The sequence below is a fragment of the Melanerpes formicivorus genome, unplaced genomic scaffold, assembly GCF_026170545.1.
Source record: "Melanerpes formicivorus ecotype bairdi unplaced genomic scaffold, bMelFor1.0.p_v2 SCAF_10, whole genome shotgun sequence".
NCBI classification, from domain to species: domain Eukaryota; kingdom Metazoa; phylum Chordata; class Aves; order Piciformes; family Picidae; genus Melanerpes; species Melanerpes formicivorus.
Genome location: NW_027142362.1, coordinates 5817459 through 5837181, shown reverse-complemented (window position 1 = coordinate 5837181; position 19723 = coordinate 5817459). Strand labels below are relative to the sequence as shown.

Sequence of the window (19723 nt, the reverse complement as noted above, 5' to 3'; positions counted from 1 at the left end):
CTTCCTGACAGCCAGACCCGGGGCTGTGAGAGCTGGGGCTGTGGGGCTGTGTGCCAGCAGGAGCTGGTTCATCCCGAGTCCAGGGGTGATGATGCCTCCTCAGACGGACGCAGCCAGGCACTCTAAAGCTTTTGCCCCGGTTTCTGTGTCCCTGTTTTGGCCCTACAGCCCCAAGTGGATCCCAAAGAGGCTGCACCCTGCAGTTCTGCTGCCTGTCCTGGCCCCCAAAACAGGCAGGTGCTGCCAGCACATGGACCACCCCCCACCACAGCCCACCCATGCTGAACCACTCATGCCTGTAGTGCTCCTGCCACATGTATGCTTGACATGACCACTGCTTGGGGATGATGGATGATGCCCGTGGTGGGACAAGGGACAAGGGGTGGCTCTTCTCCTCTGACACTGTGGCTTCACCAGGACCTTGCATGAGGCATCATAGGATCCCACCAGCCCCAGCAGGGCACCCTGCTCCCTGCCTCTCCCCTCCAAGCCAGGGGGAATGCTGGCAGATGGCACATCTCAGACAGGGTGTCTGGGCAGCATGTGGGCAGAGAGCAGGTAGTGTGTAGGCAGACAGCAAGGCCATCACCCAGGCATGGTGGGCAGGCAGGGGGCTGGGGGCACCCACCCCAGCTTTGGGCTGCAAGCAGGGGGTTGGGAAAGGCGTGTGTTTCCCTTTAAGAGGCAGGCCCTGGAGCTGCTTCCTCTCAGCCCTGCAAGAGCCCTAAACACAGTGCATCTGCCTGCAGCCTGCCTGCACGCTGCCTGCAGCCTGCTCTCACCCAGCAGTGAGTAGGACTTAGCCCTGGGGCTGGGGAGGGCCGGCACCCTGGGGTGGTGGGCACCCTGATTGACGTGTGGGGCAGGGAGGGATGGCACCACAGTGGAGGGTGCCAGGCATCACCGTAGAAGGTGCCAGGCATTGCTGGGGTGGGTGCTGCAGCATGATGCTAATTGGCTTTGCAGCTGATGATGCCAGGCCCCCTGGCACGTCATTGCAATGCTGAGCTCTAGGGGGTGGTTGGGCACTGGGGGGCACAGGGTGGGGCAGGGCTGGTGCCCCCCAAAACAAGGTGTGAAGCTGTGGGTGCCTCGAGCCTGCCCTGCCATGTGTGGGCAGCGCATGGGGATGTGCCTTCTGGGATCTGGTGCTGCTGTGCCATGTGCTGCCGGGTACCCGGCACCGTGCTGGCCGTCAAGAGAGTGCACCCTGAGCCCTCCAGCGCCGTCTCCTCATGCCTCTATGGGTGGCAAGTGTGGGCTGCCCCCCGCAGAAAGGTGAGCAGCGGCACTGACCACAGAGGAGAGCTCTGGAGCAAACAGCCGGTGGTGAATGGCTGGTTGCACACCCCAGTCCCTGGAGACCACCACCCTACCCCAAATTGGACCCCCTCGGGATGAGCACCCTCTCTTCCGCAGCCCCTCGTCTTGGGGCACCTTTGCAGGCACTGGTAAACACTGTCTGCCCAGGGGGCACAGATGTCAGATTACTCCCAGGCTTGGCAGGGGGCTGCCGAAGGCTCGCCGGGTGCCGGGCCCCCTCTGCCGGCTTCGGCAAAGCTCGCAAGCTGGCGACTCCCGCGGCGAGCCACCCTGGGTGTGCCCCACGCAGGGCACCGCTCGGAGTGCCCAGAGCTCAGGGCAGCGCGGGTCTCTGGTGCTTTGGGGCAGCCGGGCGTCCCCCCCACCCAAAGGGACGTGATTTGGGAGCGATACGTGTTGCACGGGGGGCAGACTCAGCCGTGCCTGTGGCACAAAGCAGCAGCCCTGGGTGGGAGCTGGAGGTCTCTGGCCAAGCCATCTGGGTGCCACCGGGCTTTGTCCGATGGCGGGGCAGTGGACGCAGCCCTGAGCTCTCTCCTCCCCTCCCCTCCCCGGCACGGTTGCACGCTCGGCTGCCTCTGTAAACCAAGCTTGCAGCTTAGAGCGGCACTTGGCCACTTCTCTCCCCCCTGCACCCCCTGCGTGCTGTTTTCCCAGTGCTCCCTGTTCAAAGGACTCTCTGGTATCCCATTTCCCCCAGCTCCCCACTCCCTGGCTTGATCTCAGCCCCTCACTCCAGGTCAGGAGTCCCACAAGCCCCAAGGGGTGGCAGTGATGAATGGTGAACAGTGTGACCCAAGTGGGAGGATGGGAATGGAGGGGACTGTGAGCCCTGGTTGTGGGGCAGGTCTGGGGACCGGGCTCAGGTTGCCTGCACCTCCCCCCCCAGGCAGAGAAGATGTCCTACCAGCTCTTCCCACCTCTCTCTTTGCATCCTTGTGACGGGGTCTGCCTGGCATGACATGCCAGGCAGTTCTGGGGTGCTCCTGCTCATTTTGGGTCGTTATCACAGCCCCTTCCCCCTTTGCAGCCCAGGCTCCAGCCTTGCTCCCCAGGCATGCTGCTGCTCCCACTGCTCTTGGAGGTCACCCTGCTGCGGCTGGCCAGCAGCTCTTACCACCCCTTCTACAATGGCTTCTACTACAACAACATCATGAACGACAGAGGCAATGGGCAGGAGAAAGGTACATTGGGGCTTGGCAGGGCTGGTGGAAAGCAAGGACTGGCAGGTTGGTGCAAGGAGTTGGAGTCGCCTTTGTCTCTGGAAGGTGATGGGGACCCACCTCTAGAAGGGAATGTGGGGCTCTGGGGAACAGGTGGGGTTGCTCCAGGGATGCTCAGGTGATGCTCATGGAACCAGGAAGGTGGTGAGGTCAATGTCCCTGGAGGTGTTTAAGACAAGACTGGATGAAGAGGTGCTTAGTGCCATGGTTTGGTTGATTAGATAGGGTTGGGTGAGTGGTTGGACTTGATGATCTGGGAGGTCTCTTCCAAGCCAGCTGATTCTGTGTGATTCTATGTGAACGTTGAGGTGTAAGAGGAGGTTGGGGGAGGGAGGAAGCCGAGTGGCTTCAGTGAGTCTTGAGGAGGCTGCCCAGCTCTGGACCCTGACCTACACTACATGCCTTCCCTCCCTGTGCCCAGCAGCTTACTTCAACGGGGCCAAACTGGTGGTGGAAACCCCCAGAGACCCCATCTACAGCTCCAACGGTGCCAACGTCACCCTGCCTTGCCACTACCGCTACGAGCCTGACCTGGCAGCCAAGCGCAAGATCCGCATCAAGTGGTCCAAGCTGCGAGACGACTATACCAAGGAGCGGGACGTGCTGGTGGCCATTGGCAAGACCTCCATGGCCTTTGGGGACTTCCAGGGTCGTGCTCAGCTGGTGCAGGGTGGCGAGCGCCAGGCCTCGCTGGTCGTCAGCGACGTGCACCTGCAGGATGATGGCAAATACCGCTGCGAGGTCATCGATGGGCTGGAGGATGAGAGCGGCGTGGTGGAGCTCCAGCTGCGAGGTGAGGGCATGGCAGGGACTGCCTGCCTGACCCCTGCCCCAAGCCAGCGAGTCTGGCCTTCCCCTGGCATCCCTTCCTAGGGGCAGGTAGCAGGTCTGGGGTTGTTGGGAAGCCCACTCGAAGGCAGAAAGGGGCTGGGATGCTTGGTATGAGAGTGGTGGCTTGGGGCTGTGGGATCTGAGCAGTGAGTGGGCCCAGAAGGGTCTGCCCAGCTGGGATGTTGGGGGATGCTGTTGTGGAGTCAGAGTTGGAATGGCCCTGTGGCTGCAGTATTTCCTGTCTCTACTCACACATCTTCCCCATTTGTTTCATCATATGCAGCCACCCCCTCACCTCCCAGCTCTACGTGTCCCCATGCCTCTTGTGTGACTGGTCCTCATGACCTCGGTGACTGCTCCAGCCCCTTGTGCTCACTTGCAGGAGGGACCTGACTCAGCCTTGGCGCCACTGACAAGCTCAGGGCTGAGGAAATGTCCCTCTTGCTGTGCTCCTGCCCATGCCTTTGGCTGTGAGGCTGCCTTTGTGCCCCTGATCCTGCAGCCTGTGCAGCCCCATGACGATAGTCTGTCCGTTCTCTCAGGGGTGGTCCATGTCTCTTTGGGAATGAGGTCTGCATGTCCCTAGGACTGTGGTCCATGTGACCCTCCGTTGGTCATTCCTACATCCCCATTACCATAGTCTGGGCATCCCCATGTGTGCGGGTGCTGTACCCACGAAGGTGGTCCCTGCGTCCCCAGGACCATGCTTCTGTGCCCCTGTGCCACCAGATGTCGCTGGCAACTCGCCGCTGGCGCCTACGTGCCTCTTAGAGCAGCCCCATTCCTGCCTGCCTGAGCCTTGGGCTGTACCACACTGGGGTGGTCCCTGTCCCAGAGGCTGAATTTCAAATGAGTTGGGGACCCCTCCAGCTCCTTGCTGGGCCGGACTCGGGGTGGATGGGCTGCCTACAGAGCTGGCTGAGTCCCCGGTCTGCCCCCAGGCATCGTGTTCCCCTACCAGCCTCCTCACGGGCAGTACAGGCTCAACTTCCACGAAGCCGAGCGAGTGTGCCAGGATCAGGGCGCCATCCTTGCCAACTTCCATCAGCTCTTCCAGGCCTGGAGCGAGGGGCTGGACTGGTGCAACGCGGGGTGGCTGGCGGACGGCACGGTGCAGTACCCCATCCGCCAGCCCCGCAAGCCCTGCGGGGGGACGCACCTCGCCCCGGGCATCCGCAGCTACGGCCCCCGCCACCGGCACCTGCACCGCTTCGATGCCTTCTGCTTCTCCTCTGCGCTCAGAGGTGGGTGCTGGGATAGCGGCTGGGGAGCGGGGAAGATGCTGCGCCCCAGTGGCGGCATCCCATGTACCCTGCTCGGGTGGGGAAGCTCCAGGCGGGGGTGCTCTAGATGGGGATGCTCCGGATGATGCTCGGCGCTGATGCTCCACTCTCCCCCCTAGGAGAGGTTTTCTACTTGGGGCGCCCGGCCGGGATGACACTGGAGGAGGCCAAGCAGAGCTGCCAGGACGCAGGGGCTGAGATTGCCCGGGTGGGGCACCTCTACTCCGCCTGGAAGTTCCTGGGGCTGGACCGCTGCGACGCTGGCTGGCTGGCAGATGGCAGTGTCCGCTACCCCATCACCAAGCCCCGGGCCAACTGCGGCCCTGCAGAGCCTGGTGTCCGCAGCTTTGGCTTCCCCAGCAAGGGCAGGTTTGGGGTCTTCTGCTACAAGGAGAGATAATGAGCCAGGAGAGCATCTTGGCCAGAGGATGTTTCAAGCCTGAGGGTGCCTGGTGTTGGGTGTTTCCCAGAGCTGTCTGGGGGTGACTGGGGGGAGGTGGGTTGGGGGGGAGGCTTCTTTGTTTTATTTTGTTTCTTTCCTTTACATTTTCCACACCTTGCTCAGCTGCTGGCACACACAGCTGCTGAGGGCAGCTGCCAGCCGGGGCAGTGTGGGGCCCTCCCTGACATGGGATGTGTGTGAGGATGATCCCCATGATCTGCTGCCACCCCTTCAGTGGGAACCCCTTCCCACAGTGGCAGCATGTTACAGACACCCACCTGCTCTTCCAGCTCGCAGGGTGCAAGTGAAGTGAGGCTGAATTTGGCCAGAGGCAGAGACTGGGGCCTTTTGTTGTACCCTGGCTCCTGTTCCAGTCCTGTCTCTGTCCTACCGATAGCTGCCATTGTGCCTGTCCCGGTGGGAGCGCCAGTGCCTTATCTCCATGTGCTCCTTGCCTGGACACCACTCAAACTCTGGTGCCTTCTTCAAGCATTTGGTTGTGAAAAGATGTGTTTTTCCTGGACCTCATCTAATAAATCAGTGGAGAAAGCCCTGGAATGACATGGCTGTGTCTCCTCTGTCCCAGCATGAGAAAGGGGTCTGCTAAGGAGGGGATCTGGGGATCTCTGGCTGGACACCCAGCACTGGCACATCCTTGACTGCATGTTCTCTCATCACCACTGTCTCCACCCAAGCTCCTGTGAGCTCCTAATGCTCCCTCACTAATGAGTGTTAACTAACCCCGTGGCTGTCAGGACTGGAAGCTGGAGGGTGAAGCAGTTCCTGCTGGCGATGGGTGTTAGGCACATGGGTTAACCCCCTTCAGGGTGAGAGCTGACCAGAGGGAGTCATGTCCTATCTCAAGGTCCTTTTTCATCTGGGGGCTTGGGAAACCGCCCCACACAACCCAGGGTGCTGGCTGGGGCTGAGCAGGTCCCACGTAGCCTGGAGCACCCTCTTTGGGCTCCCCCTTCCTTCCAGGCTGCCTCGCGTGGAAGATCCCCGCTCAACCCGGGCAGACACCTCCCCTTCCCACAAAATAAGCAAGGCTGAGAGCACGCCCCTTCCGCTTTCACTCTCTTTATTATTTATCATTCTTTCAAAATAGGATATGTTCCAAAATATAAATAGGTGCAGGGAACGCTGGTGCCCCGCACGGTCCCCTGGAAAGAGCGCATCGGCCCAGGACAGGCGCTGAGCTGCATGGAGGGGGGGGGTGGGGGTGGTGGGGAAGCAGAGAGGGGCTGCAGCCCCCAGCCCCCCCACATCCTGGGGGCTCAGCATCCCGTTGCCTTCCTCCTCTCACAACTCCTTCCACCCACAGCCCCCCTTGGCTCTCCCCTCCCACCCCCGACACCACGCAGCAGGAGGAGAAGGGTTCTGGAAATAGACCAAACCAAACCCAACCAAACCAAACCCAACCAAACCAAACCCCAAAAGGTGCTGTCCACCCCAGAGATTAAATAACAGAAATAATTACATTGTTCATGGATAAAATCAGGAAAAACAAAAAATAATCATCATCTTTATTATTTAACTTAACCCCCACCCCCCCCCCTGCCCTCTGCAAACCCACCCCCATCACCCCCCTCCCCTAACCCTCCCCATCACCCAAAGGCTCGAAGATAGGTCTGTGGTGGCAGGTTGGGCTCGATTGATCTTTGAGGTCTCTTCCAACCTCAGTAATACTGACTAATTGGAACTGGGCTGTTAGCAACAATGCTGAGATCTGATTTGCTTTGCTTTGGTGCTGGGGGAAAACCCAAATACATTAATTTTTCTGTTGAATATATATACACACAAAAGTGGGGTTGTCTTGAATAGAATTTTTTCTGTTCCTGATATGACCAAAAAAAAAAAACAAACACCACCAAACCACCCCCCCCAAAACCCCAAAACCCCAAAACAAACAAACAAACAAACAAAAAAGAAGGCAAGAAGAAGAAGAAGAAGAAGAAGGAGAAGAAGAAGAAATTGACTCTGTTAATATAAAGTGTTCAGTTAAAACTCTCTCTCTCTTTTGCTCTCTTTCCCCTCGGTCTGTCCGGCCCCTCTCTAATGGGTGGGTCTGTGCACGGCTCTGCTGCTGGGTCTCGACCGGCTCCTGGGGCTCCTCTTGTATAGCCTGCGCTGGTAGTTGGAGGCTGCGGGAGAGGCAGGAGATGAAAAGGCACCTTGTTAGCAGGAGCTGGGACAGAGACGCTGCTTGTCCACGCTGGCCGCCCCGCTCCCCGGCTCCCTGGACAAACACGGGAAGCCGCAGGTGGAGCTGCCCGGCCGCCGGCTGTGTGCGCCCCGGCGCCAGCCCGCCTGCTCCCGCTCAATCGGCCCTTCAGTGTCCCCCTTCCCCCCCACCTCCCGCAGCTGGGCTTTGCTTCACCCTGTGGTGAAGGTGTCCGCTGCCTACTGGAAGCCTGGGCAAAAGCATCCTCCCTGCGGATGCTTGTCCCCTCCTTCCCCTGTGGTCAGCCAGAAGGACAGCTCTGCTAATGGGGTGGGCATCTTGCCCATCTTGCCTGCTGGCCAACCAGTCCCTCCACCATCCCCTGGGACAGAGAGGGAACTATCCATCAGCAGTGAGATGTGCTCAGGGCACAGGAGGGGAAACAGCCCTGGCTGGCGGGGACAAGGCTTTTGCCTGATGTCTGCTGTCGGTCTCCTCTGAGGCTGGCACCATCCCAATGTGCTAACTGCAGGAGAGTGTCCATGGAAGCACCAAAAGCTGCTTTGGAACAGCCTAGGTCTCTTGATTACTGGTGGTCCATACTGGGAGTAGCCTGCAGCTCTCCAGGCCCATGGCAAAACCAAGGGTACCAGCAGCTTAGTCACCAGTCAGATGCCTCCTCCATGTCTCCCCCTTCCATCTCCTTCCTGGGGTGGAGGTTTGTTCTGTATCAAGTTTCCCTGGCCGTGGGACCGCTGCTTTAGCAGGAATTGCCCAGCTGGACCAGAACCTAGCAGGGAGGCCACTGGACAGATGTGATTTGGCTGAGGCTGATGAAATTATTGGGAAGCTGCAGGCGAGCAGGGATGGGACCGGGGTGTAGGCAGGCCTGGGAGTGGGCTGGGACACCAGTGGGAGAAGGCTGTCTGTCATCAGCTGAAGGCTTTCAGCTGCAGGAGGGTCAGGAACTCAGCCCTGTCCCCTGCCTTACCTCTGCTGCAAGGCTCCTCTCTGCTCCCAGGGCAGGGGGATGCCAGGGCAGTGCTGAGGAACCACAGCTCCCCCCTCCTCTCTGCTGAGGCAGGTGGTGCCAAAACACCCTTCCTGAAGCCATTTCTTTCTCTTTCCTTTCTGTAAGTAGCCTGGGCCCTTGGTAAGCTCATGTTGCTCTTTCCTGGCTCTGCAGCTTACCCTACCTTGCCTAGGTGGAGTAGCCTCCTGGGCAGCAAGCTCCTAGGCTACCCCTCCAGCCAGCCCTCCTGCTCCACACCTGCCCAGCTACCACGGTCTGTCATGAGGGAGTCAGCGATCCCACGATGACAACTTCTGCTTGGCTCAGAGCTAAACACTGCACCCCAAGAGGACGCCCCCCTCCTTCCCAGCTCCTTCTGCCAGCTGCAGGGCTGCCTCAGCCCTGACCCCGAGAGAAAGGGCCCCAGACGTACGGCTGGTGCAGGATATCTGTGGCTGCTCCCACTGCCCGCTGGGCTGGCAGCGGATGGTGGGCACATGGCGCTGGATGTAGCCTTGGTCGCACTGGTACCGCACCAGGGAGTTTATTTCGTAGCGGTCCTTCCTCTGGCCGAAGGTCCTGGCGTTCTCCACCACGGGGGGCTCCCCACAGGCCACTGCAGGAGATGGGCAGAGAAATGGAGAGCTTGAGGAGCACTGCCTGGCCGAATGGGAAGCTCACACCCAGGCAGCTCCTGCCTGGCGCAGGCTGGGCATTCACAGCCTCGCCATTCCTTCTCCCGTGCGCAAAACCTTAGAGGACACAGTCTCAAGCTGCAGCAGGGGAGGTTTAGGCTGGAGGTTAGGAAGAAGTTCTACCTTGAATCCCTTTGAGGTTGCCTCTGTCCACAAAGTTTAGGAGCATGGGGATATGGAAATTCTGTGATGGGCCTTGAAATTCTGCAGTGGTCTGCCTCAGGCATTCATTCTTGGCCCCTGGAGAGGCAGAGCCAGCTGAGCATCACAACAGCTGCTTGTGGAGCTGCTGTATGGGAGCAAAGCTGCAGCCAGGGTATGGCTGGGCATGAAGACATGAGAGCTTGTCCTTGGTGGCTTGTTTAGTTATTTTCAAGCCCTTGGGAAGCTTTCTCCCAGAGCCCCTGCCAGCTGCCCATGCTACTGCCAGTTCCTCCCACCTCTTCTGCCCACCCTCTGCAGTGATCAACCCCACATTCACGGGCACTGGGGGTTCCCCACCAGCTCCAGGGTCACCACCTGAGCCTCCCACCCTTGCTGGCTGAGTGCAGGGTGCTGACCTGTTCCTTTCTTGCAGGTGAAAGGGAGGTGATAGTTGCAGGGGACGTCGTTCCATTCGCCTCGCTCGTGCCAGATCATCACGACGCAGTCCTCGCCCGCCGCGAAGAAGTTATCCGGCTGGTTGGGCCTCCAGTTCTCAAATTGCTGTGGAGAGAGGACAGCCCTTTGCCCAAGGCTCAGCTCAAGCCTCTCCTACTCCTTCCTTCACCCTTGCTGCTGCCTTGCCCATGCATCTCACCAGCAGACACCATGGTTTGCCAGCACTGCTACTCCAACAGCTCTCTCTACTGTGATGGTGCCCAGGGGTGCCAGATTCACTGGAGGCTTGGAAACCACGCCAGCCCTACCAAGTTCAGGGCTGCCTCTAGTCAATGCCTAACCCAAGCACTCAGCACTTAAACCACTGTGCTCTTGCCACCTGAGGGGAACCTCCTTGCCCCCCAGAGGCAGTGGCTGCCTGTGGCCTGGGCTGCAGCCTCACCATGGTGTGCCCGTCGGACCAGCGGAAGTCGTTCTCCACAGCTCTGTCGTTGAGGCCAATCCACTGGTAGTCCTGTGCGTGACCTGGAAGAGCCAGAGAGGAGGGAGAAGATGGGACAGGGCTCCTCAGTGTCTTTTTGGAAGTATTTCTTTGCCATCCCAACTTCCTCTGGCCCTAGAGCCTCTGGGTCATTAGGCTCCTTCTCGCCTTCTAGCCCCTGGCTGTCCTTATTTCTCTGCACTGTGTTTGTCCATCTCCCTCTGCACTCAGTGTGCCACGAGCATGGATCCACCACCTGCATGGGCAGGGGTCACTGAGCTTGCTGCATCAAGTGAACCTCTTGTGAACAAGCCATATCAGTGCTAATAGTGAAGACCTGTCCTAGCTGAGAAAGGGCTCTCCTGTCCCATGGCTAGACAGTTGTTCCTCTCCTGCTCAAGGCTGAGGGCTCTTTAAGAAATCTCTGGGGAGGAAATTGTGGTCTTTACATCATCTTGGACTATTCTGCCCATGGATTCCAGTGAACAACCCTCTTCATAGTCTCAGACTGGCCTCAGCACTCACTGTTCACAAATTCTTGCTCCTCTGGGGTGATGATGCTGCTCAGGTGGGCTTGGTGCTGTCGACATCTGTTCTCCGCATCCATCCAAGTCTCCCTCTCTTCAAAGTGCCTGTAGCAGTGGCCTTGGAACTTGATCCAACCTTCCTCACAGTTTTCCAGGTCTGAAACACACAAAGAATGGATAAAAAAAGAGAGAGAGTTGGTGCATGAATCTGGAAGCCTTCCAGTTCACCTCTTAGCACTCTCGTGGCATGGGACAACACAGGGTCACTTTCAGTAGAGCAAACCCTGGTGCTGCTGCCTGTGGGAAGGTTATCAGAGGGCATGCAAGACACAGGCAGAGAGGGCAGGCTCTGCTGGAGATCCTGTGTCTGCAGGAAGGTGACCAATGCTAAGAACAAACTTACTCCTGACAAATTCCACCCCTCTGTCGTGTTCCTGGATCCCAGGAACTAACCAAGGAGGAATCCCTCTCTTCCCCCTTGTGCTAGCTTGTAGAGTTTCACTGCTCTGGAAAGAAACTGGAAAACCTGGATCCAGAAGGCCAGGATCCACAGGTATGTGTTGAAAATGAGAGAGAGGAGGCAAACCCAGGTTCCAGAGGTTGCATCAGCTGCTGTGGTTCCGGGACTCTGGAGGAGAAGCAAGCCTAGCAAGGTGGGAGCAAAGAGCTGGAGGTGGGAACTTGCCATGGCGGAGAGAGAAAGTGAAATCTCAAGGGGGAAAAAAAGCTTGGAAGCTGCTAAGGAAGCACAAAAATGTCTCAGCTTTTCAGAACATCTTTTACCAATTGAGCAGCACTGCAGAGTTAACCCCACTAATTGAAAACAAACACCCAAACCAGCATGAGGCCACAGATGAGGGGGAGCAGAGGCAGATGGAGACACCACGAGGGGAGCCCTTCAGCGGCTCGCCTGCACTGCAGCACCACACATCTGCTCCACGTGGCTGAAGGAAACAGAGAATGAAATGTGCTGAAGCTCAGCCTTTCAGATGCTCCATCTACCACCCTTTCCCCAGGCACTTGATGTTCTGGGAGTGGTGGACTTTTCCTGAGTCCTCATGCCTCCTTCCTTTTCCAGTTAGGTTTTTCCATACTCAGTGCCTTTCTTTTTGTCTTTTGTGTTAAACTTGGTAGGCCAAAGCCCTCAGCACCTTCAATCACAGTCTTTGCTTCTGCTCCACTCTTCTGGTGTGCTTCCAGATGGAGGCTGCAGGCACTTCATTGAGATTGGAAGAGCTGGTTGGTAGCTGAGGCGTTAAAAACACTCTCTGTCTTCTCCAACAGGTGAGCTGGAAGCAGCTGAAGCTCTAAGGATTCTTAGCCTTTGCAGGCAGATTGTGTGCATGAGGTGAGCAGAGAACATTCTTGGTCTTTTGAGATGGAAGACATTTTGCCAGCAGCTTGAACTCCACCCTGTGTCATCACAGCCTGGGGATGGAACAGCATACGGCACAGAACCCGAGCGGGACATTCCCTGGGCTGCTGTGGTGGCAAGGACTGGCTGTGCCCACAGGTGGCAGAGCTCGCCTAGGGTGTCCTGCTGCTCTTGGACATCAACAGAAAGGCTGGTCCTCCTCATGGGAATCATGAAGGTTTACATCCCTCACTGCATCTGGGATGCTGCTCTCATCTTGCATCTCCCAGGCCGTACCCCCCAAGGCATCACCAGCCCATACCCCCCAAGGCATCACCAGCCCATACATCAGAGAAGAGAAGAAATGAATCCTGGCTTGAACCACATAAGATCATAAGGAGCTGCAGGGTAGAAAGCCTCTTGTAGGATTACAGGGATCTTCAGCAACAGGTAGCAGGGATGGGTAAATCAGGGACTGGTTAGTTTAGGGTAGGAAAGGGATGTTAAGACAGCACAATTCCTGCTCAGAGCTCCTGTCCAGTGATCCTGAGCAGCCTTCTTATGGTCTGCTTCATGTGTTCTCATGGGGAGCAGAAAGAGAGGTGCAGACAAAGAGGAGAAGAAGATCTGACATGTTATTACTTGTGCCAAAGTGAAGAGGACTCTGCAACCTCTTTGAGCTTCCTCTCAGGTAGCTGATAGAGGGTTAGGCTCTCACCAGCTGGAAGGAAAAAAACCCAAACAACTTCCAACTCCTTTTGTTTCCCTGCAAAACCAAAAAGAGAGATTTTTGCAGGTCAGAGTACCTCATTTTGATGGAAAAAAAAGTAGGTCAGCTGCTGTTGTCTCAAAGATGTAGGTCCCCTGCTGCATGTTGAAGGTGTGGACAAGAATGTCATGCTGTGTCAAAGGGGTGGAGCTGCCTGGAGGGAATGAGGCTTCTCTCAGCTGCATCTCCACAGTCAGAAGCACAGTCTCTTGTTGTGGCTCACTTGAAGCATCCTTCCATGGAATTCCAGGCTAGCAGAGAAAGTTTGCCTGGGGTGAAGGTGTGCTCTCCTGACCATGTTATATTTGGTCAGATATTGTCTCCCTGCAGAACCATGGCCCAGCTGCTCAGTGTCCCCAGGGGCATGTGGCTGTCTAGTCACTCAGGGGATGATGTCTGATACGTCAGTGAGAAGCTGACTTGCTCTGTAATGTTCCTAAGTGATGGAGAAAACTCCTTCTGAGGGTGGGTGGTAAATCCATTCACGCTCTGGAGCATGGAGATTGTCATCTTCATTCTAGGCTGTGCCACTGCCAGCCATGCCCTGATTCCTCAGCTGGCTGCTGAACCTCTGACTCCAGTTCTGCAGTCCTTCTCTGCCTTCTCTGAGGCATTTCCCCCTCTGGATTGCCCTTCTGATGAATGCTTTCTGGATTTCTTTGGTTCTTCAACCCAAAGATGACTCCTGTTTCCATGACACTAATGAACACTTAGAGACTTTCCAGAACAAGATGGTGCTCTCAGCCTGGGAGAAGAGAAGAGCTGAACTTGGCTGACTATTGCTCATTAGTTACACCTGGAGCTCCTAGAAGATGGAAAGCATAAAGGAAAAATGAGGTAGCCTGAGGGCTGTTTACAACTCTAGAAGCTCTCTGGAGCTTCCAGGCAGCTGTGGCAGCAGCAGTTCACGTTGATTGCAGGGGGCTCCAGCTGAAGGAAAGGTTCTTCTTTGTCCCTTCAGCTCCATGAAGTGGAAAGCAGGCTGTAGCAGTGGGAACAAAGCACACAGGAGGGCTAAAGCAGAACGTTCAGCAGGGCAAAAGGAGCCTTCAGAGTGTTGAGCAGGGCATGGAAAGTCTTCAGATGTCTTCAGCCACGTGGACTAAAAGTTTGGGGTGTCTGAGATCTCTTCTGAGATGCAGGAGACCTGCTGTGAGTTGCTATCCCTGGCCTTGGAGGAGGAGGGAGCAGGGACACACATGCAAAGTCATTGCCACAAATTCCCAGCTGGAGAAGAACACTGGAAGAGAATTTCCACTTCCAGGTGTTGGATGTAATATGATTTCACACAAGTGCTGTAACCCCCAGATCTCTGGATACAAATCTCTCTCTGTACACACATATTTTTCTATATGACACTTAGAGAAAGGCTGTGGACTTCTAGGTAGTGTTGGAACAACCAGACAACAAACACCACTGAGACACGGCCAGGTTTTTCTTCCCAGAATCACGCTGCAAATGGCTGGAGAGAAGATGTTTTAAACACAAGATGATCAAAACCACCAAATTCCCTCTCAGTTTGTTGGGCTCTTGGGGCAGTGACCTTATCAGAGATCATAGAATGGCTCAGGTTGGAAGGGACCTCACAGATCATCTCCTCCAACCTCCCTGCCATGGCCAGGGATGCCTCTCAACTAGACTCAGCTGCACAAAACCTCATCCTACCTGGCCTTCAACACCTCCAGGCAGGAGGCAGGCACAACCTCCTTGGGCAGCCTGTTCCAGAGTCTCACCACCTTGCTACTGAAGAACTTCTTCCTCAGCTCTACTCTAACCCTGCTCTGCCTCAGCTTCAAACCATTCCCCCTTGTCCTGTCTCTAGACACCCTCAGGAAAAAATCCCTCTTCAGCCCTCCTGGAGGATCCCTTCTGGATGGAGGATCCCTTCTGGGTGTAGGATCCCTTCTGGGGTTAGGATCCCTTCTGAAGTACAGTCACTTCACCAAGCTAGCATCAGGAAACTCAAACAGCTCCAGTGAGTGTTGCTGCTTCCAGTCCTCCCCCAGAAACCTGTATCTTGGAGGCCCTTGACAATAGCAAGTTCTAAATGGCACAACTGGCAGGGATGTTGCCTGTGGGAGCCTCGGTGAGTCAGCTTGGGTGTTCCTAGGGTCACATCTAAGCCATTGGCTTTATGAGGAGCGAGACCTGCAGTAGGAAAACACCCAAACAGGATCCCATTTATCATGAAACCCTTGGCTGTTTCCTTCATATCCTTTTCTGTCCTACAAAGGCCTCCACTTCCACCGAGGTCAGAGCTAGATGGAGGTGAGCAAAGCACCGCACACCTCCCCAGCCGGCCTGCAGCGGGCTGGGTCCTGCCCAGCAAGCAGGCGGCGCCTGCTCCGCAGCCCCAGCTGCCAGGCACCTCGCCACTCAGGGACTCACGGAGAGGCAGGCTATTTATTTGCTTGGCTGAGCAGGCATTCACAGAGCCAGCTCGAGTGCTTATCAAGCCAGTGAGAAAGACAACACTCCAGCTATTATTACCCGGCGCTAAACAAAGGGCCGGCGATGTGGCATGAGATGCAGAACAGAGGCAGCCCTCACTTTGGAGAGCTTCAGCTCTCAAATAAAGGCAGGAGGGGAAAATGCCTCCCGGTGCCAAGAATAGGAAGCTCATTTAGAACATATTATTAACTCTCCTCTGGAGGATAATGCAAAATTAGCAGCTCTTTAGAAGGCAACTTGTGCTGCAGTTAATATCACCCAGAAGTTGCACTAGATTATTCAGATCTACTCTCACAACAGGTCCTGGGGTTGGGTTTTTTTTTGGCTACTAACAGGGCCCAAGGTCTAACACCTAGGTTTTAGGTTTCTTTGTGTGTGTAATAAACCAACAACTTAGATGCAAACTGTTGGCTGGAGAAAGCAAGGGGAGTGGCAGAGCTACACTGCAAACTTTGAGCTTGCCTCACTGTTTTCTTCCCAAGGTTCCCTGGATGTTGCCAGACACATGCTGGAGTCAGCCAGAGCTGTTTTCTTGTGGTGCAGCTGAACACACCATCAACACTCTCTCGGTGCCTCTGAAAGCGAAGTGCTGTGCTAGATCACAGAAGCTGGGAAGAGAAGTCCTTTGGAACTGAAAAGGCACAGAATCACAGAAGGGTAGGGGTTGGAAGGCACCTCCAGAAAGCATCAAATCCAACCCCCCTGCCAGAGCAGGACCACCCAGGGCAGGTCACACAGGGATACATCCAGCTGGGTTTGGAAAGTCTCCAGAGAAGGAGACTTCACAACCTCTCTGGGCAGCCTGCTCCAGGGCTCCATCATCTTCACCATACAGAAGTGTCTCCTCCTGTTGAGGTGGAACCTCCTGGGTTCCAGCTTGTCCCTGTTGTTCCTTGTCCTGTCATTGGGCACCACTGAAAAGAGCCTGGCACCTTCATCCTGACACCCACCCCTCAGACACTGATAGACATTGGTCCCTTCTCAGTCTTCTCTTCTCCACACAACCTGATTAATTCTACCCTCCCCTCCCCTCCCCTCCCCTCCCCTCCCCTCCCCTCCCCTCCCCTCCCCTCCCCTCCCCTCCCCTCCCCTCTCCTCTCCTCTCCTCTGCATTCTACTCTACTCTACTCTACTCTAGGGCTCTCACTCTGTGTTCAAAGGAGAGGTGGGTGCTGGTTTTGCACAGGAGGCAAAGGGCAGACAAAAGTGACCACTCAAAGCCAGTAGTGAGAAGGAAATGCTGCTGAAATCCTTCAGCCCAGGCTAAGAAGGCAACACCAGGCACAGTGCAAACCCTTTTGGGAGCAGCACAGGCATGCATTGCTCTCCTGGCAGCCTGTGTGGAAGGTGAGCAAGGAGCCATGAGATAAGGTCAGCTCTGTGCTGAAAGCACCTGCTGAGGAGAAGGCAGGTTGTGAGCAGAGAGGGTGGCACCCAAACCCTGACCAAGCTGCCTGGCTTTCCTGTGCACTAGGATCTAAACTCCTGGCTTTGTTCTGAAGAGAGGGAAAGGTAAGAGAGAAAGGCAAGGCGTGTTCAGAATGTCCAACAGCCTCTGCTGTGCCCCTCACTCTTGCTTTGCAGGCCTCCCTGTAAGTGCAATTATCCAAAGAGGGACTCAGAGACCAGCCAGATAATTATCTTTCAGAGGCTGGGGTGAGGGGGGGAAATAATAATCCAGGTACAAATTAAATCTGCCTCTCAGAGGCTCCTGGGAAGTTTGAGCTGTCAATTTGACAGCTCAAACAGCAAAGAAAAACAGCAGAGCAGTTGTAGAGTGACTCCTACAAGAAAAGAAAAGGAGGAGTTGGGGGGGGGGGGGGAAACTGTTCTCTCCCATGTGAAGGGAAAGGCTGGCACTGAACGTCACACAGCCAGCCAGTGACTTACCAGGAGCAATTAAGTCATTAAGATAATTAATTACAATAATTAAACCAAAGCCTCCATGCAGCAGGAGGGGCAGGGACTGCTCCAGCCTTAAAAAGCTGTGCTCACCTAGGGAACAGCAAGCCTTCAGGAGAACCTCTGGGTCTGCTGGGACCTTCCATTTGTCCAGCAGGCTCCTGGAAGGAAAGCTGAGGAAGTGTGGACTTCCCTGCCTTCAAAATGTTTGGTGTAGAACTGCACTGCCAAGTGGAGAGCACTGCTCCAGGACTCTAGGCTGCCTCATCAGAGGCAGGTTTTTAATTAAGTTGATGAACTTTTGATGCAAAAGGGAAGTTTTGGGCTCCTCACTTCAGGAGGGACAGGGACCTGCTGGGGAGAGTCCAATGGAAGCTGTGAGGATGACTGGGGGGCTTGAACATCTCTGCTGTGAAGAGAGACTGAGAGCCCTGGGGCTGTTTAGTCTGGAGAAGAGAAGGCTGAGAGGGGATCTGACCAATGTCTATCGATAGCTGAGGGGTGCCAGGCTCTTTTCAGTGGAGCCCAGTGACAGGACAAGGAACAACAGGGACAAGCTGGAACCCAGGAGGTTCCACCTCATCATGAGGAGACACTTCTGTGTGGTGAGGGTGATGGAGCCCTGGAGCAGGCTACCCAGAGAAGTTGTGGAGTCTCCTTCTCTGGAGACTTTCCAAACCCAGCTGGATGTGTCCCTGTGTGACCTGCCCTGGGTGGTCCTGCTCTGGCAGGGGGGTTGGATTCAATGCTCTCTGGAGGTCCCTTCCAACCCCTGACATTCTGTGATCAACCCAGGACACATCAAGTCATCTGCCCAGCCACAAGGAATCTCTGGTTTTGCTTGTTTCTCAGCCAGCCCTGGTGCCTCCATCCCTTTCTTGAGCCCATACTCTTCATTCCACACTGGGTGAGATGTGGTGAACGAGGGGAATACTTCCTAGACACATTTTTATCTTCTGGTCTGATCTTCTCTGCACCAACAAACCTCTACCCCTTTGCCTCCCAGAGTATGAAGAATGAGGAAAGCCCATCAAGACCCTTTCCCCACTTGGATTCTGACCTTCAACCACATCAGGGCCACAGGCAGGAGGTTTTATGAGCTCCTTTCACCAGAGACAAGCAAACCCTACCACAAACAGCTGCCATTTCAGCACATTTCTCTCATCCCCCCCCAAAAAATAGGTGAAGTTTTAAAGCCTTTGACTGCTCAGAGTGCTCCAAACCACAGCCTTTGACTGAAATGCCAGCATGGGGAATTTTCTCCTTTTTTTTTTTGAGCTCATAATTATTTATCTTCAAACATTACCACAAGCAAAAAGAATTCCTGAGTTGGCAAAACTCTGGCTGAAGAGGCCAAGCCTATGGACAATTCTCCAGGCTTGGTGGGGCTCCTGCCTTTATGGAAGGAGCAAACTGCTGGCTAAAACCCTCTGCAGCCTTCCAAGGGGTTAAACACTACAAACCACCGGCACTCCAAGCGTTAATCTTGGGTCTCTTTTGTGCTTCTGGCTCTGGCTTTTAAAGAGGCTGCGGCAGAGCAGAGCAAAATATCATTCTTCTTAAATCATCCCACTAAAAAGCCTGCTGGATCTAGCTGGAACCTCTTAACGACAGGACAAGAGGGCAACAGCCACACCTCCCTGCTCCTCAGCCTGAGCTCCTGCCTCCAGCTGAGCTGGCTTCACCCAGGTTGAACGCTAGTCAGAGTGAAAGGCACTTAATGGGCAGCCCTTAACGCCTTACAGACCCTGAGCACCGCACAGCTCTCAGAGCTGAGCTTTTTACAAGAGCTGAGTTTCAAGAGGCAACCACAACATGGAAAACAGCATTCTGGGCTCCAGCCTGTGGTTCTTTCTTGTAGGCTTTCCATGTTTCCAATCCCAAGAGCACTGTAAAGAATAACAAGCCTCCCCCCCCAAAAAAGGGAAGTCTGGGATTATTTTTCCTTATTTCTTTTTCCTTTCTTCTTCTTTTGTCATCACTTTGCTCTAATTCTCTAGAAGAAGTTTGCCTTGCTGGAGAGGTGTTGAAAGGTCATGGGGAATCCATTTTCTTGCCACCTGGATGAGTTTCCTTCCCAGAATCACAGAATATATCTGCTTGGAAGAGAGCTCCAAGCTCACCCAGTCCAACCCTTCGCCCAGCACTGCAGGGTTAACACTAAACCATGTCCCTAAGCACCAGCTCCACAGCTGCTTGAACAACCCCAGGGATGGTGCCTCCAGCACTGCCCTGGGCAGACCATTCCAATGCCTGAGAACCCTCTCTGGGAAGAAATATTGCCTAATATCCAGCCTGAACCTCCCCTGGTGCAGCTTGGAACCTTATCCTCTGGGCCTGTCTCTTGCCACCAAGGAGAAGAGGTTGCCCTTCCTCACTCCAACCTCCCTTCAGGGAGCTGTAGAGAGCAATGAGGTCTCCCCTCAGCCTCCTCTCCTCCAGCCTGAACACTCTCAGATCCCTCAGCCTCCCCTTGTAGCCCAGGTGCTCCAGGCTCTTCTCCAGCCTTGTTGCCCTGCTCTGGACAGGCTCCAGCCCCTCAATGTCCCTCCTGGAGTGAGTGGCCCAGAACTGAACACAGCACTCAAGGTATGGCCTCCCCAGTGCTGAGCACAGGGGGATATCACCTCTGTGTCCCTGCTGGCCACAGTGTTGCTAATCCAAGC

General features: G+C 55.5%; 2 protein-coding genes across 4 annotated transcripts in view; one reads left to right on the top strand and one right to left on the bottom strand.

The window, feature by feature from the left end:
• Nucleotides 1-719: 719 nt before the first annotated feature.
• Nucleotides 720-5147, top strand: HAPLN3 (hyaluronan and proteoglycan link protein 3). Of its 3 annotated transcripts, none has more exons than XM_068143407.1 (5): nucleotides 720-788; nucleotides 2354-2507; nucleotides 2971-3339; nucleotides 4319-4621; nucleotides 4780-5147. In XM_068143407.1, the coding sequence occupies exons 2-5, from the start codon at nucleotides 2381-2383 to the stop codon at nucleotides 5058-5060; spliced, it is 1080 nt and encodes a 359-aa protein (XP_067999508.1). In that variant the 5' UTR covers nucleotides 720-788; nucleotides 2354-2380; the 3' UTR covers nucleotides 5061-5147. The 3 variants fall into 3 exon arrangements, with proteins under 3 accessions (XP_067999508.1, XP_067999506.1, XP_067999507.1); XM_068143405.1 differs by having other exon boundaries at nucleotides 2968-3339; XM_068143406.1 differs by lacking the exon at nucleotides 720-788 and adding an exon at nucleotides 1263-1278 and having other exon boundaries at nucleotides 2968-3339.
• A 1864-nt stretch (nucleotides 5148-7011) lies between these two features.
• ACAN (aggrecan) overlaps nucleotides 7012-19723 on the bottom strand; it is a 31359-nt gene continuing 18647 nt past the window's right edge. Inside the window, exons 15-19 of the mRNA XM_068144352.1 lie at nucleotides 10580-10738; nucleotides 10016-10098; nucleotides 9534-9678; nucleotides 8712-8894; nucleotides 7012-7246 (exon numbers count right to left, since the gene is read on the bottom strand). Of these exons, the coding sequence (XP_068000453.1) occupies nucleotides 7158-7246; nucleotides 8712-8894; nucleotides 9534-9678; nucleotides 10016-10098; nucleotides 10580-10738 (659 nt within the window). The 3' untranslated portion in view covers nucleotides 7012-7157. The remainder of the gene's footprint in view (nucleotides 7247-8711; nucleotides 8895-9533; nucleotides 9679-10015; nucleotides 10099-10579; nucleotides 10739-19723) is intronic.